General features: G+C 44.4%; 1 protein-coding gene across 5 annotated transcripts in view; it reads right to left on the reverse strand.

The window, feature by feature from the left end:
* Positions 1 to 1,648: 1,648 nt before the first annotated feature.
* ARHGEF12 (Rho guanine nucleotide exchange factor 12) overlaps positions 1,649 to 26,568 on the reverse strand; it is a 103,168-nt gene continuing 78,248 nt past the window's right edge. For 4 of the 5 annotated variants that reach the window (XM_048827675.2, XM_048827674.2, XM_048827672.2 and 1 more), the window contains 12 exons: positions 24,216 to 24,316; positions 23,906 to 23,983; positions 21,283 to 21,358; positions 20,750 to 20,917; positions 20,084 to 20,171; positions 17,957 to 18,046; positions 17,738 to 17,817; positions 16,975 to 17,196; positions 12,050 to 12,532; positions 7,804 to 8,114; positions 6,890 to 6,962; positions 1,649 to 6,084 (listed from right to left, as the gene is read on the reverse strand). In XM_048827675.2, coding sequence (XP_048683632.2) covers positions 6,074 to 6,084; positions 6,890 to 6,962; positions 7,804 to 8,114; positions 12,050 to 12,532; positions 16,975 to 17,196; positions 17,738 to 17,817; positions 17,957 to 18,046; positions 20,084 to 20,171; positions 20,750 to 20,917; positions 21,283 to 21,358; positions 23,906 to 23,983; positions 24,216 to 24,316 — 1,781 coding nt within the window. In that variant the 3' untranslated portion in view covers positions 1,649 to 6,073. The remainder of the gene's footprint in view (positions 6,085 to 6,889; positions 6,963 to 7,803; positions 8,115 to 12,049; positions 12,533 to 16,974; positions 17,197 to 17,737; positions 17,818 to 17,956; positions 18,047 to 20,083; positions 20,172 to 20,749; positions 20,918 to 21,282; positions 21,359 to 23,905; positions 23,984 to 24,215; positions 24,317 to 26,568) is intronic. The other variant, XM_048827673.2, reaches the window with a different exon arrangement.

A 26,568-nucleotide genomic window follows, 5' to 3' on the forward strand; every position in this document is an offset into this window, starting at 1 on the left:
GTTAATGTCCTATGTCAAATGCTTCCCTTTGAATAGGCATCACAGCCCTTTACTACTTCTGCTCCACTAGACCACAAGAGCAAGCATGTGGACTTTGTATCGAGACTGCCACACTCAGCCCACAGGGGCAAAGAACCACAGACAAAGACGTGACAAGCACAAGAACATTAAATAACTTCCCAACCACAGAGTAACCAACATTGGAGGGAGGGGTGCCATGACAGGTTTTAGGGAAAGCCTGAGCATTCATTAGACACTGCAAACAGGAGTATTTAAAAAAAAAATCACTAGCATGTATCTAGAAAACCTTTCAGGGGAATCATAGACAAGAATGGAAAGACCTGTTAGATTGTCTTGTCCATCCCCACCCGGATATAGGATTGTTCTCTGTCATCTCCATTGCTTTATCAAGACACACTGAGAAAAATGTTATACTCACTCCATTAAAGCTTCAGGCAATTTTAAAGGCTCAGAGACTAGAATTCACTGGAACAAACAGAAATAGGTCACTTAACAACAAGTTGGCGTTTAAGTCTTATCAGGAACTGTGTGGGGTACAGACCATCCAGCCATAAAAAGGCATACAAATGCAGAGTGGGGTTGGAATATCGGTCACTATCAGCAGGGGGTACTTGTATAGGGTCGAGGGTTCAGGGGTACTAAGTGTCAAGTGAAAAAAGTGTTAAGGGTTAGGAAGTGTGGAGAATAAAAAAGAAAGCGTTGCTAGTAAAAGCTATGGGGCATTTATACCAAACCGATTATTTGAGAGCGAAGTAGGACACAAGCAAACAAACCCAATCTAACCATATGCTCTGAAAAGGGGGAGAGAATCAAGTGATCTTGCTGGCATTGTGGAACATTTACAGAGTGAGGAGTGTGCTACAGATACCATAGACAGCCCAGGGGATTCAAAGCCCAGGGGAATCAATGGAAAGATTCTGACACACTTCCAAGGCGTTTGGATCAGGCCCATGGTAATAAAGGATCTTTGACCACAGACATCAGCAGAAGACATACAAAATGAAGTGCACTGATGGCAGATGCTGAGACAAGATCTAGCAGGAGAGAGATTTTGGTATCTGAAAATATTACTTACACTGTATTGCTTACAAGTTTAGGGTGAAGGTGAGATAAAGAAGGCGTCAGGAGTGAAGGCGAACTCACTGAACACAAGAAAGTAATTCACTTTTCTATGGAATTCACACTTATTTCTACGGAACCAGCAGGGGACACTTCCTGTATGGAGCAGACATGCTGGCAGCTCAGTGGGAGAGAAGGACTGTCTGGAACTAGAGTGCCACATCAGACTTCTTAGCATGACCAGGCTTTGAAAGCATTCTCTCTTACCAGAACAGTGGCATACCCTTCTCCAGATGGCAACGGTGCACACCACGTCTAGGCATAGGTTAGTTGGAGCAGGATCGCTAAACTGTCACAGATACCAACAGGGGGCTCTGCAGGGAAGAGCTACTAATCAATAAGAACAATAGTGTTAACTGTGAGAAAGAATCCACTCCCCAAGCAATTGCATCAATGGACTCCGATAGGTTATTTGTACCAAATAAAAGCTTGCACTGTCCATCAAGTTCTCTTTGGAACAGTCTGTCCTGCCAAGCTCCAGGCAATAAAAAAACCCAAACAAAAAGCAGCCAGTTAAGGACTTGGTTCCTTTAAGCTTATTTAATGATATTTGAATGCTTAAATTTTCTATTTTCCAGCTCCTGAAAACAGAAATACTTTTAAAATGACCAATATTTAATTCCCAAAACATACAACCTTATCCGCTAAGTCATAAAAGAGCTATTTTACAAACATACAACAATAGAGTCTTTTCTTAGACATTCAAACATGATCAGTAAAAATACAAGATTATTAATAAAGATATTTTTGTATTTTTTTTTTAAAGAATATTTCCAGATTTTTTTTCCTTCTTCTCTTTAAAGTAAATCTCTGTTAAGAGTACATGATTGTATGGTGTACAAAGAAAACAAAAATATTCTAGTAGGAAGAGAGTTCCAAAAGACTTAATTCAAAATAAAACCAGTGTTGGCTGCAGTATCCCTTTTGCAGTACATCTGCTGATCAGCTGGCACCTGGAAAAGAAAAGGGATTTCCTGGGGGAGCCCAGGGGGCAAAGGCAATACCAATTACCCTCAGCACTGAAACGCTAATCAAGGATCACCTACACAGGAAACTGAGACACCTTTTCTAGCCAAAGGGGCACAGTTTCTGTAAGAGTCAGCGAGAATCTACATTTTATAGATGACGTGTTTCTATTGGAAACACTGAAACTAGGCAGAGGGATGTGGTGTAAAAGCGGACGAGGGTATCTAGGCTACTCAGGCCCTTGGGTTTTCACACCTGATCCTCCTTTCTGATCCTGCCCCTTGGATGTTTTAATCTCCTCTCCCTACAGAGAAAGCCAGAGAGAGAAACCTGAGCAAATGTGGCCTAAATAGCATTGCCATTTGTATCACTCCCCTTTTTGTGGGACAAGACACTGTTACAAACACACACAACCCAATTCTTTCTAGCCCTACGAACTAGATCCCATAACACTAGATGAACACACTTCTCAGAAGGGACTGCAGGGTGCATTGTAGCAACCTTTCCTCACTCTCAAGATGAGAAACCCTGGGTCATCTTTTTATTTAGAAAAAGGCAGGCTCATGTCAGAGAACACAGTGCCCTGCTGTCCAATCTGAACAAGGGAACGTACAATCACAGGCCAGGTCATCTTGTGCTGGACTGGAAACTGGAATTTACAGAAGGGATAACCCATGGCTACTGAAGAAAATAAAAATGAGAACTGAAAAGTGCATCTGATCATCAGCCCCCCACCCCACTTCAAAATGAACCATGCCTGGGGTCTGCGATACAGTAGATGTGCTAGGGAATGAAATGGAATCCCAGTGATTTCAGGTCACGGTGCTGGGGAAATGAAGGATCCCTTATCCCTCACCAAGGAATAATGCCCTTAACATGAGATTGATCAATATGGAAAAACAAGTAGGACCAAGTACAACACAGCACGTCATTTCACTTCCCATAAAGCTGGGTCTACGTAGTGTACCTTTCTTTGCTAGCTCAAGAAGATCCCCAGTATCTCTTCGATGCCACTCCCATCAGCCAAATCATCCCGAAGATTCAAGTGTCACCACCACTACCACAGCTGAGAATGGGACAGTCAACATTTCCCCCTATACCTCTGGAGAGCTTGCTGAGATAATAGTCCATCCCACCTCCCGCTGGACTAAAGGCTATGGCTAAGTTAGCGTTTCAGGGGAACTCTCTCACCGCTGCAGCTCCGGCGATGGTAACCTGAGTTCAAGTCTAGATGACACGCTAAGGTCAATTTCTATACTCTACCTTCACGAGCCCTTCCACCACCACCCCCCTCTGGTGGAGCTGCACTGACGCTAATAGAGTGGTGGGGGATTTCTCCCCAAATGCTAGCGCACGTAAGGCAGAGGAGTCAGACAAGCCAGGACATGGAACTGCAGACCATTCCCCACTAGGCCATCATTACACACTTATCTCTCCGCTGCTTATGAAGCATGCTGCTCATCACGAACGTTAGGCTTCCTGCACCTAGTAAGGAGGCTGGAGATCTCAGGACTTGGCCTTGAGTGATAATGGCCAAGAGCTTGGCCATGATGCTCTCCTAGAACCCATCTTCATTGGGCTTTGAACCTGCATTTGGACAACGGGGCTCAACTCTGTTTATTAAATGCAGCCCAAAGTAGGGAAGGGTCTACGCTCAAGCACGGCTTGGACAGCTCGGGAAATGGGTTATAAAGGCTATAGCAACTGCTCCAATTCATGCAGCAGGAAAATCAACTCTTCCATCCATCCCTGGAAGAGACACATGCTGATAAAGAGAAGAGGCTGGGGGGGAAGAAACAGTAGCTCTAAAACGAAAATGGCATCAAAAACTAAGCTTGGCCATGGACCAAGAGATCTTTGGGGCAGGACTGGGTAAAAGGGACACTCCACACAGCGTCAGGCACCATTTGTTACAACGGTTTAATTTCTGGGTTCATTAGAGCAAGTCTAGATGTTTAAAACTAACAGAACCATATGGCTGGGGCTGAGCTCCTGCCTGTCTGACACTGGAAGCTCTTATCTGATGCTGATCATATGTTCATACAGGTGTAACACAGGAGCCCCTAGCTTGGCACCAGTGAGATGCCATTGCCAGTCCAGAAGGTACATTTGGGCTTGCGTTAGGAACGTGGGGAATCCTGCTGGTGAAGTGCTCCATGCACTTGGCTTCTGCAAGGGAATCCTCCCTGCTCTCCAATGGCCCCAACTCGTAAAGCGGATCCAAAATCATCTCAGTTCAACTGATAACCTGGATAAGCTCTTTCTCTTAAGGAAAAGGACAAGAACTGGATTTTGCTTCACAGGAGTGGAAAAGCACTTTTGATCCTCTGTCATTAGCTACAGGGAAAATGGAGCAGGGAGAATGACCTTTCCACTGACCAAAGATATTCTCCACACGTCATGGTCCATGCAGTAATGCACACCTTTCTTGTAATGGTTCTAAGAGGGTAAGACGATTGACTGGTTTGGCATACTATTCAATTCCGGTTGGCAAAATAGTCTAAACCTTGGGTACCCGGTGCAGAAAGAATGCGTCATGCATATTTTAAATGAGCAGTTTGTGATTCCAGAAGTTTGAGAGGCGAAGAGAACGTCCTGAACCAACTGTCCCATAGCAGGCAGTGCCCATCCTAGTTCCAATTTCAGAGCCGGCACTATCGATAACCAGTCTGGATGTCCAGTGCTAGTTCTGTTATCAGCTTGCATTTTGCAGGGTCAGTCTGGAATGAAGTCCAACAGAAAACTGTTGGAACTGGCCTATGGGAAGTGCTAGAGAATCGGGTCTGGTTCCAGCAGTTCTGCCTTCTCTGCAATGCACCTATCTGTTCCAATCTGAGAGCACTTTGGTACAATCAGTGCAAAAAACAAAAGCAAAAAACCCCCCAATAAAAACAAACACCCCTCACCCCCCATGAAACTCAGCAAGACACACCTCCAGGTACTAACATTTACTGGCCCTATAATCAGCAGTACCTGTGGCTAACTCAAATGGCAGCCAACATTCATTCAGTAGTGATTTAGTGAGACACCCCCACCTGCCCCACATTTCTAGGTTTGCATTTTTTCCTGCTTGATCTGGAACACAGTTACACAAGTGCTGGAGCTCCAAATATTGTTTATCGCTTTAAATAGGAGACAATTATCAAGGCCAACATAAAGTCAAGAAAAAAAAATTAAACCCAACTTTCTCCTCTCCCTGTCCGATCCCCCAGTCAATGAAGGAGACCACCAAGGGGAAAAATGGTTTGCTAATTTCAAGTGCCTGGCTATTTAGTGCATGGAGAATTCTCATTGCACATGAGCTACGAAGAACAGGCATTCGCTCCAAATGGAGCCAGTCCACAGGCTGTTGAATGTAGCCCGTTCCCACCAAAGGTCATCAGAACACCTTTGCAAATAACTCTGCGTGCGGCAGTTGGGTTGCCAGCAGGGAGCTTGGAGTCCAATCCAGTGAAATCAAGACACAAAATACACCCCTCCCCCCCTTCTCAGATCTGAACTTTGCTTCTGGAGCAGTGGGATCCAGAGTGCACTAGATTTCAAGGGCTAGAACTGTCACTACCCAATTAAAACAAAAGCAAATAAAAAAATTAAAATGTGCTTTTGATACATGGAATGAAGTCAAATAAATACATTGATTTTTTAAATGTCTAAATACATTTTTATATCCTACACCCAAAGCTCTGTACATTTGGTTTGGTTATTTTTGTTGTTGTTCTGAATCAAAAACAAAAATTTCCGGTAGCAAGAGGAGGAGGAGGAGAGAATGGAAGAGACTCCCCCACTGACAATCTAGTGCAGATGCCCCACAGAGAAAGCACCCCATCCCCACTCTGCTAGAGCATGGTTAGCACTTGGATGGTCCACAGACAGAACGCTCTCGTCTCAGAGTCCGCATGAAAGCTAGTAGGCGCTGGTGTGAGGCTGATGCTCGCATCCAATTTTCAGCCACTTCCAGAAAACGTGACTAACTTTTGTCTGAAAAGGAAAGAGATGCAAGGGGAAAAACAGGCCACAAGAGAAGTAAGCATCACCAACCCTTCAAAACACACAGCCAGTTCAGACAGAACTGTCTGCAGGGATAACTATGTGCCACAGTTGACTTGGAGAACACATCTGCAGGCATCACAGGGATCTGCTCAAACCAAATTTAAAGGGAGCTGTGATGGCTCCTTTATGCAGTGTCAATGGTGTGCATGGGGCTTTACACACAAAAGTAAGCGGGCTCTTACAATCTAACTCACAAGAATGGCCATACTGGGTCAGAGCAAAGGTCCATCTTGCCCAGTATCCTGTCTTCCGACCATGGCCAATGCCAGGTGCTTCAAAGGAAATGAACAGAACAGGTAATCACCAAGTGATCCATCCACTGTCGTCCACTCCCAGCTTCTGGCAAACAGAGGCTAGGGATACCATCCCAGCCCATCCTAATAGCCATAACTCATCTGACTTCAGTCCCTAAATTAATCCAAACCCCTTTGAAAGACAAGCCCAACACCTTATTCATGGGCTTGCAGTGGGGAAAAGCAAAGTGGGGGAGAGAGATGCCTCCAACTTCACACATCCTCAGAGAGGGCAATACATGATCAGCAGATTTATGATGATGTGAAACCAGCAGCTTCCAAAAGGCTGAAGCCATAATGACATCTCTCAAGGCTTTTGTTTGAAAGATTAATAACCGGCTTTGTTCATTGTCCTTGGTGCCAGAATTCAACGATATTTTAACATACATTACCATTTAGAAAGAGCCACTGGGAGAAGGGATGAGGTGCTGTTCACATACCTGAATGTTCATCTGTGGGGGCTGAGCCAGCCAGCCTTTGGCGAAGGAGAGTGGTGTAATTTTCCTCAACTTCCTGAAAGACAAAACCCATGTGGCCCTTTATTTCTGTTCCTAATGAACCTCTAGAGAGCTCTTCTCTTGGAATAGGAAACATTTTAGTGGAGCTGACCGAATTGTAATTACACATCACTAAACACATTCCATCGCCAGCTCTCAAACCATCACTAGCACGGTGAGAAGTTCCTCCATCAGGGAAAAGTCTGTGCAATTCCTTACTCCTTTTGGATCTTGGTTACATTAGAACTAAGCAAGGCAGTCTGCTATTGCCACAATGAGCTGGCACGTCTCAACGAACAGTACTACAGGCCCCATTTCTTTGGACGCTCTGGCTGTGAGGACTAAGAATAACCCTTCAGATGGGACAGAGAATCCCCAGAATGCAGGGAAAGTGACTTGCAAATTAGTGGGTTTTAAATACTTACTATTGGCACAAAGGAGGTTTTGACTCTGTTTTTACATTAGCATCAAGAAGTGATAACTGGGTAAGCATTTCCAGGTCAGTTATTCATATTCCCCAGGCGATGGGTCCACCTCCCCGCTCCCCATTTTTGCAGCCTTATTCTAACACCCACAAAATTAATTTCCACTTCTCATAACTTTGGAGAACTGTCTGCATTTCCAAATTGTCTGCAACTACATATATTTAACATATGCCCATATTTAGATAGAGCTCCTGGTTTCTCCTGTCCCTTCACTAGAGATCATCCAAGGATACATATACACACACATACACACTCGGCTCTTATCACACAAGCACCTGTATTCACAATCCTGTACTTTTCCTGGTTTGCGTTCTTCCCCCAAATTAAAAACAGTGAAGGTGAAATCTTAATTCAAATAAAAATGTGTTGTACCTTTAAGTGTTCAAGGTCAGCCTCTATCTTCTGAATGTACTGCATCATTTGGACACGCGACTCTACGGAGAAGTGGGGGCTCGGTGCATCGGAGCACAATTCGTCCACTGGCCCCCAGCGCGAGGCCATGAATCCCTCGGCAAACGGGGAGCTCCCTTCATCGGACTGGGCATCTCGTGGGGAAATCAGCTGCTGGTGTGCTGAGTCCAAAGAGGAGCGGCCCGCAGTGCACTGTAGAACTAGAGAGGACATGTCCTCATCTGTAGAGCTCTCCTGCACGGTTCCATACCCATCAAGGATCAAATAATTTCCTGTTAAGAGAACAGCTTTGTACTAGCACCACCAGGTCAACAAAATCGCCAAGGATCACTGAACTAGAGACACAAATTTAATTGGGCTTTAAAAAAGGTAAGCGATGAAAGCTTCATCTCTTGTCATGTTTTAAAACAGACTAGATAAAGCATCAGAGCCCAGCCCTGAACTGGTTTGGACTAGACTGGTTCTGAACGGGGAACACTAGAGGTGTACGTAGGGTCTGTTTGAGAACCATAGTATTAGATAACCCAATAGGGTTTTTCTATCTCTTGTTCTGTGTTTCTCTCATAAGAAGGTATCTTCAGAATATTCATATGCATGCTACTAAATACAACAATGGAATCCATGCTAGCCAGCAATCATACTGCTGGGTGTTTAACTGGCCTTCACTATTCAGTTTCAGAGATATTTTCTGCTAGGTTACACTCAAATTTAGATTGTTAATAAAAGGTTCTATAAAGTAGGCAGTATTATTAATAGACATAACGGGACATCAATTTTTTAAAAAGGCTCCAGAGTTGACTGTGGCAATTACAAGCCAGTAAGCCCGACTTCAGCATCAGGCACATTGGTTGAAACTATAGTAAAAGAGCAGAATAATCAGACACAAATGAACACAATGTCCTGGGGAAGAGTCAACACCTTTTGTAAAGGGAAATCATGCCACACCAATCTGAATTTTTAAGGGGATCAACAAACATTGATCCACTGGATATAGTGTGCTTGGACTTTCAGAAAGCCTTTGATAAGATCCCTCACCAAGGCTCTTAAGCAAAGTAAGGAGCCATGGGATTAGAGGGAAGGTTCTCTCATGGACAAGTAACTGGTTAAAAGATAGGAAACAAAGGGCAGGAATAAGTGGTCAGTTTTCACAATGGTGAGAGGTAAATAGCAGGGTCCACCAAGGATCTATACTGGGACCTGTGCTGTTCAACATATTCATCAATGATTCAGAAAAAGGGGTAAGCAGTGAGGTGGCAAAGTTTGCAGATGATACAAAATTATTCAAGATAGTTAAATCCAAGGCTGACTGCGAAGAGTTACAAAGGGATCTCACAAAACTGGGTGACTGGCCAACAAAATGACAGATGAAATTCAACACAGATACACACTAAGTAATGCACACTAGGAAGTATAATCTCAACTGTCCATACAAAATGATGAAGTCTAAATTAGCTGTTGTTACCACTCAAGAGATCATGGAGCCATTGTGGATAGTTCTCTGAAAACATCTGTTCAATATGCATTAGCAGTCAAAAAAGCTGAGAGAGAGTGTGTAGGAACCATTCGGAAAGGGATAGATAATAAGACAGTAAATATCATAATGCCATGATATAAACCCATGGTACGCCCACACCTTGAATACTGCATGCAGTTCTGGGTGCCCCATCTCAAAAAAGATCTATTAGAATTGGAAAAGATACAGACAAGGGCAACAAAAAGATTGGGGTGTGAAACAGCTTCCACAGGAGGAGAGATTTAAAAGCCTAGGATAGTTCAGCTTGGAAAAGATGACTGAAGGGGGTATGATCGAGATCTATAAAATCATGACTGGTGGGGAGAAAGTGAGTAAGGACGTGTTATTTACCCCTTCACATCACACACAAACCAAGCGTCAGTCATCCAATGAAATTCAGAGGCAGCAGATTTAAACAAACAGAGAGAAGTCCTTCTTCACACAAAACACAGTCAACTTGTGGAACTCGTTGCCAGGGGATGCTGTTAAAAGGTCAAAAGTATAACTTGGTTCAAAAAAGAATCAGAGAAGTTCATGGAGGATAGGTCCATCAATGGCTATTAGCCAAGACAGTCAGGGATACAGAGATGCATGCTCCAGTGTCCCTAAACATCTGGCTGCTAGAAGCTGGGACTGGACAACAGGGGATGGATCACTTGATAAATTGCCCTGTTCTGTTCACTTCTTCTGAAGCATCTGGCTCCGGCTGCTGCTGGAAGCCAGGCTACTGGGCTAGATGGGCCATTGGTTTGATCCAATATGACCAATCTTATGATCTTAACTATTTTCACGATTTGCATGTGCCACTGGAATTTTGTCCTTAATTTCTCTGCAGTGTTGCAGCTATGAAAACCAGAAGCAGAAATTGACCAGAATAAGTCAATCTAGTTTCAAAGTCCCTGCTTAGTTAAGCAAACAGTACAAGTGAAAAAAAAAATTAGATTTTTGAAGATGTTGGATCGCTTTTAATAATTTAAAGTGTTTTAACACCACAGAAAAGAAGGGAATATGATTTTCAATTTATAACTGGATGGCATCATTCAGACAATCAGAAACAAGTTTATCACACAAAGTCCAATTTTTTAAATGAAGCAGTTATGGATAAGGTGTTCCAAGTCTGACAGCTGCTTGCACTGCAACATGCACATGACAAATTAACTGCATCTTCATCCATTCAGGGCAGCACCACTACTTCATTTGCACAGCAGGATCACAGGGCCATCCATCAGAGCCCCTGAAAAGCTCCAGGAAAGCCCGTGCAGCTGCCACCTTTGACTACCATTCTAGCGAGGCCCAAGCGCATACGTCCTCTCTGCATGGCTAAAAAAAGATCTGTTTTGAGCTGCCGTTCAGGAAACCATTACTTTATATATTGATATGTAAACAAGAAAAGCTTTTAAGAGCTTCAGACCTGGTGACAGGTCATCTGTGGAGACTATTACCAAGCAAAGCCCAAACTGGAGAAAGTTCCTTTTTGAAGCTCAAGCAAGAGAAACCAAACCAGTGGCCGTAGAGTGGCACATCTCACACAACTGTAAAATCCCCCCACACAGTTATCCCCAGGGATCACACATTTAAAGCGACAACACTGTATATGTTGCATTGTTGAGACTCCTTGTAGAGCACCAAACCATCATCCCTATGTTACTTTGGAAACAAAATATTTTGTCTCCATATTTGTATGCATCAACAGGAGACACAGATAATGAGACATTCTAGTCCACAGATGATTTCTGTCGGTGATCCAGAAGGATCTCTGTGTACATATAATCATGCCTCATAGGTTATTTCTATACAACCAGGGGTGTAATCTGCAGCTTGCGTAGACGTTCCTGTGATAACTTGAAGCTAACTCACTACAAACAGCAGTGAAGACACAGCGGCATGGGCTTCAGGCAAGAGCTGTACAAGGCAGCCTAACCCCCTGGGTACATACACACTTTGCTAGCCTACATTGACGCCGGCACCCTCACTTGTACGTGTAGAGCGTTACCTAGATTACAAATTACATCCCCAGTTGCAGGGCAGAATGTAGCAGAGTCAGAACTTTGGGTGTATGGCGGAAAAACAGTTCAGGAAGCGATACATCCAAGGAGGTTATTTTGGAAGTTTGGGCATGCAGTCAAGTCCCCATGGTGTTCTGGAGAGAGACGGAGGGTTGATAATGGGAAACAAGGGTATGTTGCCAGACTTTTGGGAGAGGAGTTATGCACCACCACTTGATGGGAGTCTAAAGTGGGAGACTGGGAGGATACAGCTTTGGAGAGGTCCTTGGATGCTGTATGCAGACTGTAATGGAACACTCTCCCTTTTGATGCACATGGGCAAGACCCAGGAATTCTCAATTTCTTCAGCTGTAGCCTACGATAAGCTATTAACTTAGCAGTATCTCAGTCTCTCTTAATTAGCCACCCTTTAGGGTGTTGAGGTAATCATTTAGTTCATGTCTGTACATCACTTTTGAAGTGTAGAGCACTAGCTATTTTGATACATCCAACGCTAAAAGGACTTCTAAAAACCAGAAGAGCTACGTTTAAGTGTCCTGTACTGAGTCAGCGAGGGAGATTCTACCAGGAAAGCATAATTGTGCTTTTTTAAAATCACATATTTCCTATTCATTTCTGGTCTCTGAACACAATCCAGTCTCTGGCATTTGAGCTGGACTGGCCGTAACTTAAAGTGGGATATGCTCACCTGAGATCCGTAAGTGCACCTCCTCATCCTCCTTCCTCTCCATTACTTCACCTTCCAATGGACTCTCATCGCTGTGGGCCTCACGAGCATCAAAGAAGTGCTCTCCGCTGTCATCAGCGCCCACCCCTTCCAGCTCCGGGGTAGGGGTCTCCAGGTTCATGCTCACATGGTCCATTACTAAATTGTTACTAGACCTGGTGTCTCTAGACCCCAGCTGCACAGCATCCAGTGGAGCTGGAAACTCGGTTGAAGTCCAGAGACCATAACAAGCTGCGGATTCACTAGTTCCTGTTCCGGGAGGCCTCTGGTCCGTTCCAGACTGCTGCATCTTGTCACCAGAATGCCGTAGTCCATGCTGGATCCCACTCTCTGCCTGGGCCCCCCGGGAAATGGCCCTATACCTGGGAAAACATTGCCAGTCTTCAAGGGTCCCCTTCTCAGGCATGCCCAGCTGCTGCACCAACAACTGCTTCAGCAAGCCCACTGAAAGGAAAGGAAACACAGAACCTTCACTGAACTGTATAAGCGGTCTCCGCTGTACACTCAATGAAATGGATGTTATGATGCCTCTTTCTGAAAGAGTTCACTCTATGACCAGCTCTCTCACGGTTACAGTTGCCAAGGCGGGGAGAGAAGTACACAGAATTGGTGGGAGCACTGTTATACTACTTTGTGCCTTATATCACAGGATCTCAAATCATTTCACAAAGGTGAATAAGTACCGTAGTATTATCCCCAGTTCAACAATGGGGAAACTAAGGCACAGACTGGTTAGTAGCTTAGCTAAATCATCCAGCAAGTCAGTGGAAATCATGAGGAGAACCCAAATCCCCTGACCTCCAGTCCCAACTGCTATATAATGCCAGTAATGCTGAGGCTAAAGGTGTATTGGGAATGTTCAAGTTATCAGAACATTAACGTCACAGGTTGAAGCAAAGATCCTGCTGCAGATTCAAGGAAAATTACCTTTCCATGGCATAACCTTCTAGTTCTGCAAGTTCACACAACATTCAGAATCTCTATATTATATGGGAGATTCTTATTTGGTCTTTGTCCTATGATGCTTTAGTTCTCACTCAAACCACAACACTTAAGAACAAACAGGTATAATGCAATCCGAGTGCTTCATGTAGCTATAACTTCCCACTCGCATAACACCCACATTTTGAGAAATGCTATTAGTTCCTAAAACAAAGCAGCCACTCAGTTGAATGGAAGGTACATGCAGAAACATGAAGTGACCCATTACTATTGCTAGAGGGCTTCTCACTAAATCTTGGCAGTCAGGACAGACCTTAGGTCACTGATGTGAGATAACACCCCCCCCCGAATGAGCTTCCATTAACAATTTAAGAGCCCAAGCACTAGAAATACTTGAAAGCCCCCAGCCCTAGAACAATGCTTTGAATTCTGTAAAAATCTGATATAAATATGGATCAAAAGACCCAGGATAACCTGTTAGACTGAAGAGACCTGTGGAGAGGGATGAGGCAAGGAACTCAGTCAAACCATGTGTATACCTTGAGCTAAGAGGGCCAATAAAGAAGTGATATAGACCACTCCCAGTAGCACAGTTCAGTTTTATTTAGAGGCACCACATCTATCTCAGAGTTACTAGGGAAGCATGTTTGTGTGTCACCTGAACATCAAGACGACAGCTCGGAGATCATATTTAGGAACAAAGTAATGACCATACTGGATCAGATCAGTGGTCTGGGTAGTCCTGTCTCTGACACAGGACAATATCAGACTGGTGCAAGTGCTGGAGGAACCGACTAGGGGCGGAGCTCTTCTTGACCTGCTGCTCACAAACCGGGAAGAATTAGTAGGGGAAGCAAAAGTGGATGGGAATCTGGGAGGCAGTGACCATGAGATGATCAAGTTCAGGATCCTGACACAAGGAAGAAAGGAAAGCAGCAGAATGCAGACCCTGGATTTCAGAAAAGCAGACTGACTCCCTCCGGGAACTGATGGGCAAGATCCCCTGGGAGAACAACATGAGGGGGAAAGGAGTCCAGGAGAGCTGGCTGTATTTTAAAGAATCCTTATTGAGGTACAGGGACAAACCATCCCAGTGTGTAGAAAGAATAGTAAATATGGCAGGCGACCAGCTTGGCTTAACAGTGAAATCCTTGCTGATGTTAAATACAAAAAAGAAGCTTACAAGAAGTGGAAGACTGGACAAAACTAGGGATGAGTATAAAAATATTGCTCGGGCATGCAGGAGTGAAATCAGGAAGGCCAAATCACACCTGGAGTTGCAGCTAGCAAGAGACGTTAAGAGTAACAAGAAGGGTTTCTTCAGGTATGTTAGCAACAAGAAGAAAGTCAAGGAAAATGTGGGCCCCTTACTGAATGAGGGAGGCAACCTAGTGACAGAGGATGTGGAAAAAGCTAATGTACTCAATGCTTTTTTTGCCTCTGTCTTCACGAACAGGTCCCAGACTACTGCACTGGGCAGCACAGCATGGGGAGGAGGTGACCAGCCCTCTGTGGAGATAGAGGTGGTTCAGAACTATTTAGAAAAGCTGGACGTGCACAAGACCATGGGGCCAGATGCTTTGCTTCCGAGAGTGCTAAAGGAGTTGGCGGATGTGATTGCAGAGCCATTGGCCATTATCTTTGAAAACTCATGGCGATCGGGGGAAGTCCCGGACGACTGGAAAAAGGCTAATGTAGTGCCCATCTTTAAAAAAGGGAAGAAGGAGGATCCTGGGAACTACAGGCCAGTCAGCCTCACCTCAGTCCCTGGAAAAGTCATGGAGCAGGTCCTCAAGGAATCAATTCTGAAGCACTTAGAGGAGAGGAAAATGATCAGGAACAGTCAGCATGGATTCACCAAGGGCAAGTCATGCCTGATTAATCTAATTGCTTTCTATGACGAGCTAACTGGCTCTGTGGATGAGGGGAAAGCGGTGGACGTGTTGTTCCTTGACTTTAGCAAAGCTTTTGACACCGTCTCCCACAGTATTCTTGCCAGCAAGTTGAAGAAGTATGGGCTGGATGAATGGACTATAAGGCGGATAGAAAGCTGGCTAGATTGTCGGGCTCAACAGGTAGTGATCAATGGCTCCATGTCTAGTTGGCAGCCGGTATCAAGTGGAGTGCCCCAAGGGTCGGTCCTGGGGCCGGTTTTGTTCAATATCTTCATAAATGATCTGGAGGATGGTGTGGATTGCACTCTCAGCAAATTTGCGGATGATACTAAACTGGGAGGAGTGGTAGATACGCTGGAGGGGAGGGATAGGATACAGAAGGACCTAGACAAATTGGAGGATTGGGCCAAAAGAAATCTGATGAGGTTCAATAAGGATAAGTGCAGGGTCCTGCACTTAGGATGGAAGAATCCAATGCACCGCTACAGACTAGGGACCGAATGGCTAGGCAGCAGTTCTGCAGAAAAGGACCCAGGGTTACAGTGGACAAGAAGCTGGATATGAGTCAGCAGTGTGCCCTTGTTGCCAAGAAGGCCAATGGCATTTTGGGGTGTATAAGTAGGGGCATTGCCAGCAGATCGAGGGACGTGATCGTTCCCCTCTATTTGACATTGGTGAGGCCTCATCTGGAGTACTGTGTCCAGTTTTGGGCCCCACACTACAAGAAGGATGTGGAAAAATTGGAATGAGTCCAGCGGAGGGCAACAAAAATGATTAGGGGACTGGAACACATGACTTATGCGGAGAGAACTGGGGATGTTTAGTCTACGGAAGAGAAGAATGAGGGGGGATTTGATAGCTGCTTTCAACTACCTGAAAGGGGGTTCCAAAGAGGATGGCTCTAGACTGTTCTCAGTGGTAGCAGGTGACAGAACAAGGAGTAATGGTTTCAAGTTGCAGTGGGGGAGATTTAGGTTGGATATTTGGAAAAACTTTTTCACTAGGAGGGTGGTGAAACACTGGAATGCGTTACCTAGGGAGGTGGTGGAATCTCCTTCCTTAGATATTTTTAAGGTCAGGCTTGACAAAGCCCTGGCTGGGATGATTTAATTGGGGGATCGGTCCTGCTTTGAGCAGGGGGTTGGACTACATGACCTCCTGAGGTCCCTTCCAACCCTGATATTCTATGATTCTCAGAGGAAGGTGCAAGACATCTTCAAGTGATAAAATATGGAATAACCTGCCCATAGGGGAAGTTCTTCCTAAATTCCTCAGCTAGAGGTTGGTTTACAGCTTAAGGCATAAGGTTCTAGAGGACTTCCACACTCTTCTCCCCCCCCCCCCCCCAAACCTTACTAATTAAATAACTCTAGGTGTTCTTGTTATCCAAATCAATATACAATCCCTTTCTGAATACTGCTTGAAAATGGTGGCCTCGATAATACCTTGTGGCAATGAGTCCCACTGGTTAATTGTATGTTGTATTAAAAATTCTGTGCGTCTGAAACAATAATACTTCGCATATCCTGCATAAAGCACTGCAGTGTTACTCCATCTCCCCAAACAACTTCATGGACAAGAATGAAGAACTCCTCATAAATCAGTATTCAGAGTAACAGCCGTGTTAGTCTGTATGTGCAAAAAGGAAAGGAGGACTTGTGGCACCTTAGAGACTAACCAATTTATTTGAGCATAAGCTCTCACGAAAGCTTATGCTCAAATAAATTAGTTAGTCTCCAAGATGCCACAAGTACTCCTTTTCTTTTTGTAAATCAGTATTATTATTCCAGTCTGATAGATGGGCACACCAAGGCAGAGGAGGACATGCTCAGAGAAAGCTTCAGTTATATTGCAGATGGTGGCTCTCAGGAATTCCTGATTTCTAGCCCACTCTACCTTGCAGCCCAGATGGGAACATAAGAACTTCTACTACGAACCGACAGAAAATACGGTTTTAACCCATGGGATCAAATTGTCGCCCTGAAAATTCCCAGATCCAAATCAAGACTCACCAGGGCCACTTCTGTCCATAGCATCATAGTTACTTACAGTTTCTTAGTGCATCCAGTGCCCACCGCTCTTCTGAGATCTGGAAAGGGATCGCTGGTCCATAGTGCCCAGAGGGTTCTTTGAGAGTCAGTTCTGCCCGTTGCTCTTTCTCAAAATGTCTTTCAGTCACAAGAAGATCTACCACCTCCGACTTCTCAGCCATGATTGCTGAAGGAGACTGAGCCTTCAGCATCAAGGGAGACTCAAGTACCAAATCTTTATCTAACCAACAGAAGAGACAATCAAGTTAGAAGTCCCACTACATATTGTGAACTACCCATAGGGTGAAAACTAAATCACATGGCACTCTCTTTCACAAGGACAATTTGAGGATGCATATCTATAGCATGGGCTATTATTTTTAATTAGTTGAAACTCTGCAGAATCTCCTTTCCCTGCAATTTAAGGATAGCTGGGAAAGACTAGCAGGTATACTTCATAGAATCATAGAATATCAGGGTTGGAAGGGACCTCAGGAGGTCATCTAGTCCAACCCCCTGCTCAAAAGCAGGACCAATCCCCAATTAAATCATCCCATCCAGGGCTTTGTCAAGCCTGACCTTAAAAACTTCTAAGGAAGGAGATTCCACCACCACTTCAACGGACCAGGTTTCACTCTCCCACGGGCCTTCTAGTGAAGGCTTTTCTGAGCCCAAAAACAACCCCCCCACCAACTTTCACTGCAGCAGAAAGATCCCTATAATGTGGAAGAAAAAGCCCAGCACTCTCATACTGCATCCAGCACACCGACTTATGCAGTTACCTGGACTCTGCATACCACTGACAGGGATATCATGCTGTTCGTCTTTCAGCTTCTGCTGCTCCTCTTCCTCACGCTCCTCGCTGCAGGAAGGGGAAAAGGGACCAAATTCTGTGAATCCCATGCATTTCTACCACTCTAACAGCATCATCAACGCTTTGGAGATCCCAGGAATGGACAAAGGCCACTGGAAAACCAAAGCTGAAGGTGATTTTTACTTACTCGCCAGGTCCTGATTGTGGTAATGGAATGGGCCTTTTAGATGCCTCGACTTTTACTGTCCCTGCCATCCGAGCGATCAGGTCCTGCCATCTGCGAGAGGCCAAAAATGAGAGAGACACGAGACACTTGAAGCATAAAACGATGATATCTCATGTAACGTTTTTTAACCTAGCTAATCTAACTGTGGATAGTCTTAAAGGAATAGACATTTCTATTTTATTTAAATCCTGCTACATTGTTTTGCCTCAACATCTTGTGACAAGGAGTTGAATTCCACAGGTTAAAGATGGTGACCTCACCAGATACAAGGCAAATGCTCCAGCCCTGACAAACGAATGCAACAAGCTCAGCAGAAACCATACAGATGCAAAAGTGGGAGATTCAATCCAACAACAAAAAATGAAGCCAGAAGTAGAACATTGTATGCAATGCCTGAAGCTAACCTATTCCACAGTGGATGGCGAGTGCCTGGGATTTTGTCATTTTACACAGAGCATCAGAAAAGAGATTTTTATTCTTTTCCATAAAGTTCTCAAGGTAACAAAACACAGTAAGAACATTTGGGGGAGGGATTTCTGCAGTCTGGATGTGGTTCGCTTCTACAGGATTTCTATTGGAACAAAACCAGTTCTATGAATATAACCCTAGAAGCGCGCTTTGTCTCCAGACTAACTGAAAATGCATTGAACACTCAGACATTCCTGAAAGGCAGCTCTAATTTCTGCACTTCAGAGTTTAATATTCTATTCGAGATGCCAACTCAATGAACAAAAGCTTGGTGACGCTGAAGAAGTCTTTGTTATCCTAATTGCACCTCACTTGAAGGAAGGGCCAACAAATTTCTTTGTCCGTATTGAACATTTAAAATTTCTAATTAATGTTTTACCTTTAAAGGGAATTGCAGTGCTCGTTAAGAGATGCCAGACTGACAATCCTGGGAACCTAAATTTTCTCTCTATTGCCAAAGAGCAAGTACAGCACAGACAGCAGCAGTGAAAACTACCTCTCTACTTGCACCATTTATAAACCCAGTTCTGGATGGATTTTCTTTAGGGGGCCCAGGTGAGTTCACCCCATGGCTCAGTCTGTCCTCTGGCCTCTGTGCAGAAACGGACAACAACAGTGGACAGTTACTGCCAAAACTGCTGGTAGTTCGCATGTTGCAACACCTGTCCACAATGACCTCGGGTGAGATCCACTAACTAATCTCACATAACGCAGGCCACTCTGCCATTGTATGGCAAGTTTTGCTTACTGGAGATGAGGGGTCAGTTTCAAATCCCTAACATAGCAACAGAAGGCACATAATCTCATTACCAACCACTAAGAAGCCATCAAGTCTCCCAGGACAGTATTTTCCTGAACTACAATGGTTACAAGACATAATATGGGGGTACCAGAATGTTATTGATGCAGCTAGTTTCAAACTTTCATGCACGCGAGCAGTTTGTATCACCACCTTTGTACCAAAGCTAGCAATCCTGGATTTTCCAACTGACCATGCATTTTATATTACACAGTGCTGATGCACATGGCACTGTGCAATAGGTACAAAGTACCATACAAACAAATCCACAACCTAAGGTGTTCACAGTCCAGAGGCAAAGCACTCCTATCAAAGGCAGAATGAAGAACAGTTCAGACAGGGACTGGAATTCATAAATTATAGCGCTTGTGAGTTTCCTGCCACTCTGTAATATGTCCTAGAGTCCTGAGGGTACCCAGGACAGATGGCAGGTTCTACGACTCTGCATAGAGATGCAGGTCTTGGTCATTGGTTCACCTGACAGTTAAACCGCGTGGGTCTCATTAGCCCCAACTCACAAAGATTTAAAAAAGAAGCAAGAAGCACTTGTAAGGCAAGAGAAGGGCTAGGAGTGAGAGACGAGACATAACTGGGAAAATCTCTAGAAACAGCCTGAGCTGGCAAAGAGTAATTGTTGTTCTTTTTAAGAATTAAGGAAAATTCCCGACGGGGTGACAAGTGAGAGTTTTGGACATTAGCTCCGTGTGTGAGCTGAGCTCAAGATCATTCACAAGCCCCTCTAGAGTGAAACCTCTACTCAGGCAGTGGGGCGTAAGAGTCCTCTCTCCACCACAGCAGAGGTGACTGAGCCCATCACTTACACAGTCTTTTCAGAAACTGTCTGTGCCACCAATTCATAAATCTGGGCGCCGTTTTCGGACATGGAGATGACGAAGAAAGCTTTGTTATCTGGAGAGACACAAGAGGAGAGTAATTTAATCGGATGCTTTGTCCTGAACAATTGTATCCCAAATTCACTGAAACCAGGCAGATACTCAGATGTTTTTATTACCCAATAAAGGTGTACTGCAGGAAGATTCTGTGAAACAAACCAGAAGGCAAACTACATAAATACAAAGAAGTTTAATTCACTAACACAAATGGAACTCTGGCTTCCAGACCTGACAAAAAATAAATAGTTATTGCTCCTCACGCCACTTTAAATTTCCCCCTCTTCCTCAGTCACCTGGCCCTTCTAAAGCCCTTTTTCCTCAGGGGATCTCACAGTGCTTTACTTTACAAACATTAACTAGAGCTCACACCACCTCCGTAAAGACACTACCCCATTTTACAGAGGGGTAACAGGTGTAGGCAGGTTAAATGGCTCATTCAAGGTAACACCACAAATCAAAAGTGCAGCCGAGAATTAAATCCAGGAGTCGCGACTCCCAGTGTCCTGCTCCAACTCCTAGACAAAACCTCCTTCCTCAAATGGCCTTCCCTTTGCATTCAGATTACTCTAAGTGTTGCCCATTGGTTGCACTGACCTGTCGCCACCTGGCGAACCAGCACAGTGTTCAGCTTGATAACAGGACTGAATGTGTGTTTGCTGTCAGAAGTGGATGCCAGAATCTTACTGTGACACCTCAGCACCAGTTTATCGTCTTGCTTTTGCAACAGCACTAGAATATCCTCCAAGAGCAGTGTGTAGAGATCTGTAAAGGGCAAAAACAGGCCTGGAATGGGTTAATGAGTCACTCCCTCACATCACACCTCATGGCACATAGAAGAAAAAAAAAAAAAGGGCTGTATTTTCTATTATATGCAGAGGCTATGCCAGCCTAAGCGAAGCTTGAAAATCTCTCTCATCAGAACCACAGCAGATGGGGCCCCAACATGATCCTAATGATACTCGGACACATTTCAGATTTGACAAGAATAACTGAATCCGCTTCAGGAGCAGGCCTGCATTCATACAGGCAGCAGGACAACTCATAATTGGGAATCACAGCTATGCCACATCTTTTCTCCACCTTGGTCACAAACCCAAGTTTAAGTCGGCTGGTGGGATAAGGCTCACCAATAGTCTTGTCCCGATTAACCTTCCAGGTCAGAGGTCCTTCGTGAATCATCTTCCTCTTGGTTAAATCCAAGTTCTGTCAATATGGGGGAGAAGGGAAAAAAAAAGTAGCTTTTATAGGGGGTTCCCTGCATGGGAACTTTGGAAGTCAAGGTAAAGGCACTCCTGTCAGGAGACCAGTAGCTGAATCCAAAGGCAGGTAAAATGAGATTTAGAATCTGTTGTATTTGTGTGAACCTAGAACCTGTGGGTTGTTTCACTCTTCAGCATTCACTGACCTCTGAAAAGGTTTCAGCATAGCAGCCGTGTTAGTCTGTATTCGCAAAAAGAAAAAAGGAGGACTTGTGGCACCTTAGAGACTAACCAATTTATTTGAGCATTTCGTGAGCTACAGCTCACTTCATCGGATGCATTCCGTGGACTCACTTTTTATGCTCAAATAAATTGGTTAGTCTCTAAGGTGCCAGTAGTACTTCTTTTCTTTTGACCTCTGAAAGAAGCTTCTGTTTTCCCGATTGTGAAAGGATAGGGTTAGGGACAGGTGGATGTCAAGCCTGTAAAGGGGGAGGGAATGGAAGCTTTATGTGCAGCCACTGGAACCAGGGAGCCAGAAGGCCATGCCCCCTCCTACTTTTTAACATGGGCATATTTTGAGGGGTCAGCATGCCTCCCCCGCCCCCACAAATGGCAAGCCTCGGGCAGGTGCGGAGCAGTGCTACACAGCAGGGGAACTTATCACTGTTATCAGCTCTCCATCCTTAAAATGCAGCCCCAGCCAGCTCTGCTCCACACCTGCCTGAGGCTTGCAGTTGGGGGGGGGGGGAAGAAGAGGGGCAGGGGGTGGTACACTGCCCCTTCCCCTAAACTATGCCTTTGTTAAAGAGTGGGGTGCATGGTCCCCAGTCCCAGCACCGGTGGGGCCCCCCACTTCTACAAAGGTTCCAGTGCCCTTGGTGAATGTGATAACCTGGGATCTCCTGCCTGTGGCAAGAGGGCGTTGGGAAGGTGAATGGCGTTCCCAGGGATAAGTGGGACAAGTGAAAGCTCCTGGGTAGTCTAGGTAAAGGATAATAGGGGAGAGGCTGTGGTCACCAGCAAAATCCAGGGTACTTGATGACTGAATTTAGCCTCTAAGTAGTGGGTGGATGTATAGGATTTTTAGTAGAGGGGACAGTTTAAGTCTATATGGAAAGTTGGGTTGGATCCTGTGGCCTACAGTTCTGAAAATTAGATACAGCATGAAAGTAAAAACTTGAGACTTTGCCACGTAAGTATCTTCAAGCTAGAATGTTCTAATTAGGTTTTGTTTGGGCTAGGGATTTATGCGTACAGCCTTACACTACCTTAGAAATTTTCGGGGGAGGATTTTCTTTTAAATGAAGTTCTGAGGCATCATCATGACAATGATTGTTTCCAGCAGTATTTCATCAACAAATGTTTGGAAATTTATATTTTACTTCATTAGTGCTTCAAAACGTGGACTGTAAGTTAAGAATGCCTACAGCACGCTCTCTGAAGAATGAATTGTTTTGAAGATCTGCTGGACTTTATAACGTCATTGAGTTATTCATTCATGTCAGGGCTCCTGACAGATCTGCAGGCAAGCTAGTAGAGGTAGTAATTTTCATTAGCCATGCCTTCCAAGTTTCAGAGTTTATATCAAGATGGCAGATTTCATATTTCCAGGAGTCCTTTATTTCATGACTTAAAGAGTTTGTGAGCCTTTTCTAGCATGCTGGCAGACCATACAAAAGAACTTTAGAGTGAACTCCATGAGCCTTGAAACACAAAAACCTCTTCAGATATTATAACATGTTATAACTTCCACATGATCACTAACAGTGCAAGAGACAGTATATACTACTATGAAAAGATGAATGTAGAGTGTATATCCTGACTATTGTTTGTACATTTATACCAAAAGGTGAAACCCTGTCCCTAGATATCTGTGCCCCCCCTAAACAAAAAACTGTATCAGAAAAGTTACAAGCTCCATGGTGAGACATGCTGGAGTTTAAACAGGACATGAAGCATAGCACTCTAGCACTGGATTTAGAAGCTTGGCTGCCTACACCAGTGGATTGTCAATGTGAATCAAGCATAGCTACAAGTTCTACTTGTGAAGCCAAGAGAATTTCTAAGCTTGGGTTCTCCCAGAGGACTTCCCCGTTCTACCAGCAGTACTCTGAAGTAGGAAATAATGTAGAGCTATCCCACCATGAGGTGTACATGCTCTAGTGGTCGTTTCAGAAGGGGGATATAAATGCCGTGAACCAGTTATCTCTCACGTGACATACAAGTGAAAAACCTAGTATTCCATAGCAGTTTTGTTCCATGACATTTACAAGTTCCACAGACACTCTGTTTTGCAAAATCAAGTTACTAAATTCATGGAGACCTTCCAAGAGCAACCAGAGGTTCAGGTTTTCATATCTAATACATGTTCCACTTAACCTTTGTATAAAATAAATTCACCTCTCACCAGAGACTCTTCATGAGAAGTTTCAAGTGGAATGAGGTTTTTTTGATTTTACAACAGAAAGTTATAGCAGGAAGTATGACCAGCTTAACTAGAGGGGGGTCACTATCATGGCTCAATAATCACTTCCGCTCCGTCACTCACCCTAATCTCATCCAGCATAGGGTACTCCGACTGCTTCAAGTAGGACAGGTCAAGGCGACGCTGATAATCTTCCAAATGCTGGAAGACACATGATGAAGTCATGGTTATACTGGTTTGGGACAACTTGGAAGAGTCAAAGTATGTAACAGGTGACTATCAGAACTTCAACAAGATCATAGAGGCTTGGCATTCCACCTCTAGGAGTAGTATGAGCACACACCACAAAATGCGCTTCATTCCTTCAACCACAGTGCTAGCGATTCTGGATTGTTTCTCATCTCCCCATCCTCCTCACTCCCTTCCCTCTCACCTGCTTATTCTCCGATTCTTTGACAGCCTGGTTCACATAGTTAAGGATCTGACGGCAGTGATCTGCTGCTTTCTTCACTTTCTCCTTCTCCTCAGGCCGTTCTACAACAGGGCAAAGAAATAAAGAAGAGGTGAGCTCCAGAGGAGGGGTAAAGGGAGAATTAATTAAGAACATAAAAATGGCCATCACGGGTCAGAACAATGGTCCATCTAGTCTAGTATCTAATGCAACACATTGCCCGCCCCCCCCCCCCCCCAAGTTCAAAGGGGGAGCTGGACTTTGTAAAACATTCAATTAGCTTTCATCGCTTCACAGATTAATGATGGAAATTAGCTTCATGTCAGAGAGATCCAGGTCTGGATCCCATTGGACACAGGTCCAGGATACCAATCAAAAGCAGAGACGGCATTCTATCACCCAAAACGGGGACATAAGGACTTTCCAGAAAATTTCTTCACTTCATCAATTCCTGCCCAAAGGCAATTCTGAGCTGTGAGAGAAGTTGGTTAGAATTCCATTCTAGTTCCCAGCGAGGTTGGTCAGGGCAGACTGAGGGCCGGGGGAAGACACAGGAAAGAGATGCATCTCTTTTTCCCATGTGCTGTCTAATGTTTAAAGAGATGGAGGAGCTGGCTCAGTGGGGAATGCATAACATCAGATCAAACTACTCACACTTTGAAATCAACGTGAAAAAGTGATAAATGGTTAACGGCAAGTAACCATGACTATAAAATTAGAGAGTAAAAGAAAAACTGCTGCCTTTGCTAGAAAAGGCAAACATTTTAAAAATGGGAAGGGGAAAAAAATAATTATGTGTCAACATGAAAGTACTCCTAAGGAGCAGGTCTCACTGCAGCCAGCATCGGTTATTAAACCTTTGTTGAGAAGGGTGCATGTGGGATTACCATCAAGCTTTTGTGTACTTTCCAGGCCGAGAATAGATTTTGCTGTTTGCTGGCCATCCAAAAAAAAAAAAGAAGAAGAAAAATTGTTCCGGGTCAAATCCAAAATGGGTTTTTTTGGAAATTTTCTAGTAAAAAAAATGTTGAGTAGGGTTAAAGGAAACGTTTCGTGTAACCACCACTGAACTGGAGAAATGCAGGACTGGAAGGGACACTCAAGGCTTCCTCTCTTCCAATGGTTCCCAAACTTGTTCTGCTGCTTGTGCAGGGAAAGCCCCTGCACGGTTTGTTTATCTGCCACATCCGCAGGTTCGGCCGATCGTGGCTCCCAGTGGCAGCGGTTTGCTGTTCCAGGCCAATGGGAGCTGTGGGAAGCGGCGTGGGCTGAGAGACGTACTGGCAGCCGCTCCCATTGGCCTGGAGCGGCGAACCGGCCCGACTCAGCAGGAGCTTTCCCTGCACAAGAGGCAGAAAAAGTTTGGGAACCACTGCTCTCGTCCACCCCCCCACCCCGCCCGTGCTAAGACAGGACCAAAGTAAACCTACACCATCCCTGGCAGGCGTTTAACCTGTTCTTAAAAACCTCCAATGACGGGGATTCCACAACCTCCCTTGGAAGCCTATTTCAGTGCTTAACTACCTCTACAGTTGAAGTTTTTCCTCATATCTAACTTGAATCTTCCTTGCTGTACACTCAACAGCTTACTTCTTGTCCTACTTCACAGTCCTCTTTGTAGCAGTCCTCAACATATTTGAGGACTACTATCAGGACCCCTGTAGGTCTTATTTTCTCAAGATTAAACATGCCCAGTTTTCAAACCTTTCCTTATAGGTCAGGTTTTCTAAATCTTTTTATCATTTTTGTTGCTCTCCCATGGACTTTTTCCAATTTGTCCATATCTTCCCTAAAGCGTGGTGCCCAGAACTGGACACAGTACCCCTGTGGAGACCTCACCAGTACTGATTAGAGCAGGACAATTACCTCATGTGTCTTACATATCATAATCCTGCTAATATACTCCAGAATATTAGCCTTTTTGATAACTGCATCATATTGGGGACTCATTCAATTTGTCATCTACTGTAACCCCCAGGTCCTTTTCAGTAGTACTACCCCCTAGCCACTTACTCCCCATTTGGTAGTGCTGCAATTGATTTTTCTTTCTTGAGTGAAGTAATTTCCATTTGTCTTTATGAATTTCTCCTTGCAAGATGTCAAATCAATTCTCTAATTTGTCAAGGTCTTTTCGTATTCTAATGCTGTTCTCCGAAGTGCTTGGAGCCCCTCTTAGTTTGATGGCATCTGCAAATTTTACAGGAATACTTTCCACTCCATTATCCCACTCAATAAAAATATTGAATAGTACTGGACCTAGGATGGGACCCCAATAGATACACCCTCCCAGTTAGACAGCGAACCACTGATAACTACTCTGAATAGTCATAGAATC

The sequence above is a fragment of the Caretta caretta genome, chromosome 22 (assembly GCF_965140235.1).
Source record: "Caretta caretta isolate rCarCar2 chromosome 22, rCarCar1.hap1, whole genome shotgun sequence".
Taxonomy (NCBI): Eukaryota; Metazoa; Chordata; order Testudines; family Cheloniidae; genus Caretta; species Caretta caretta.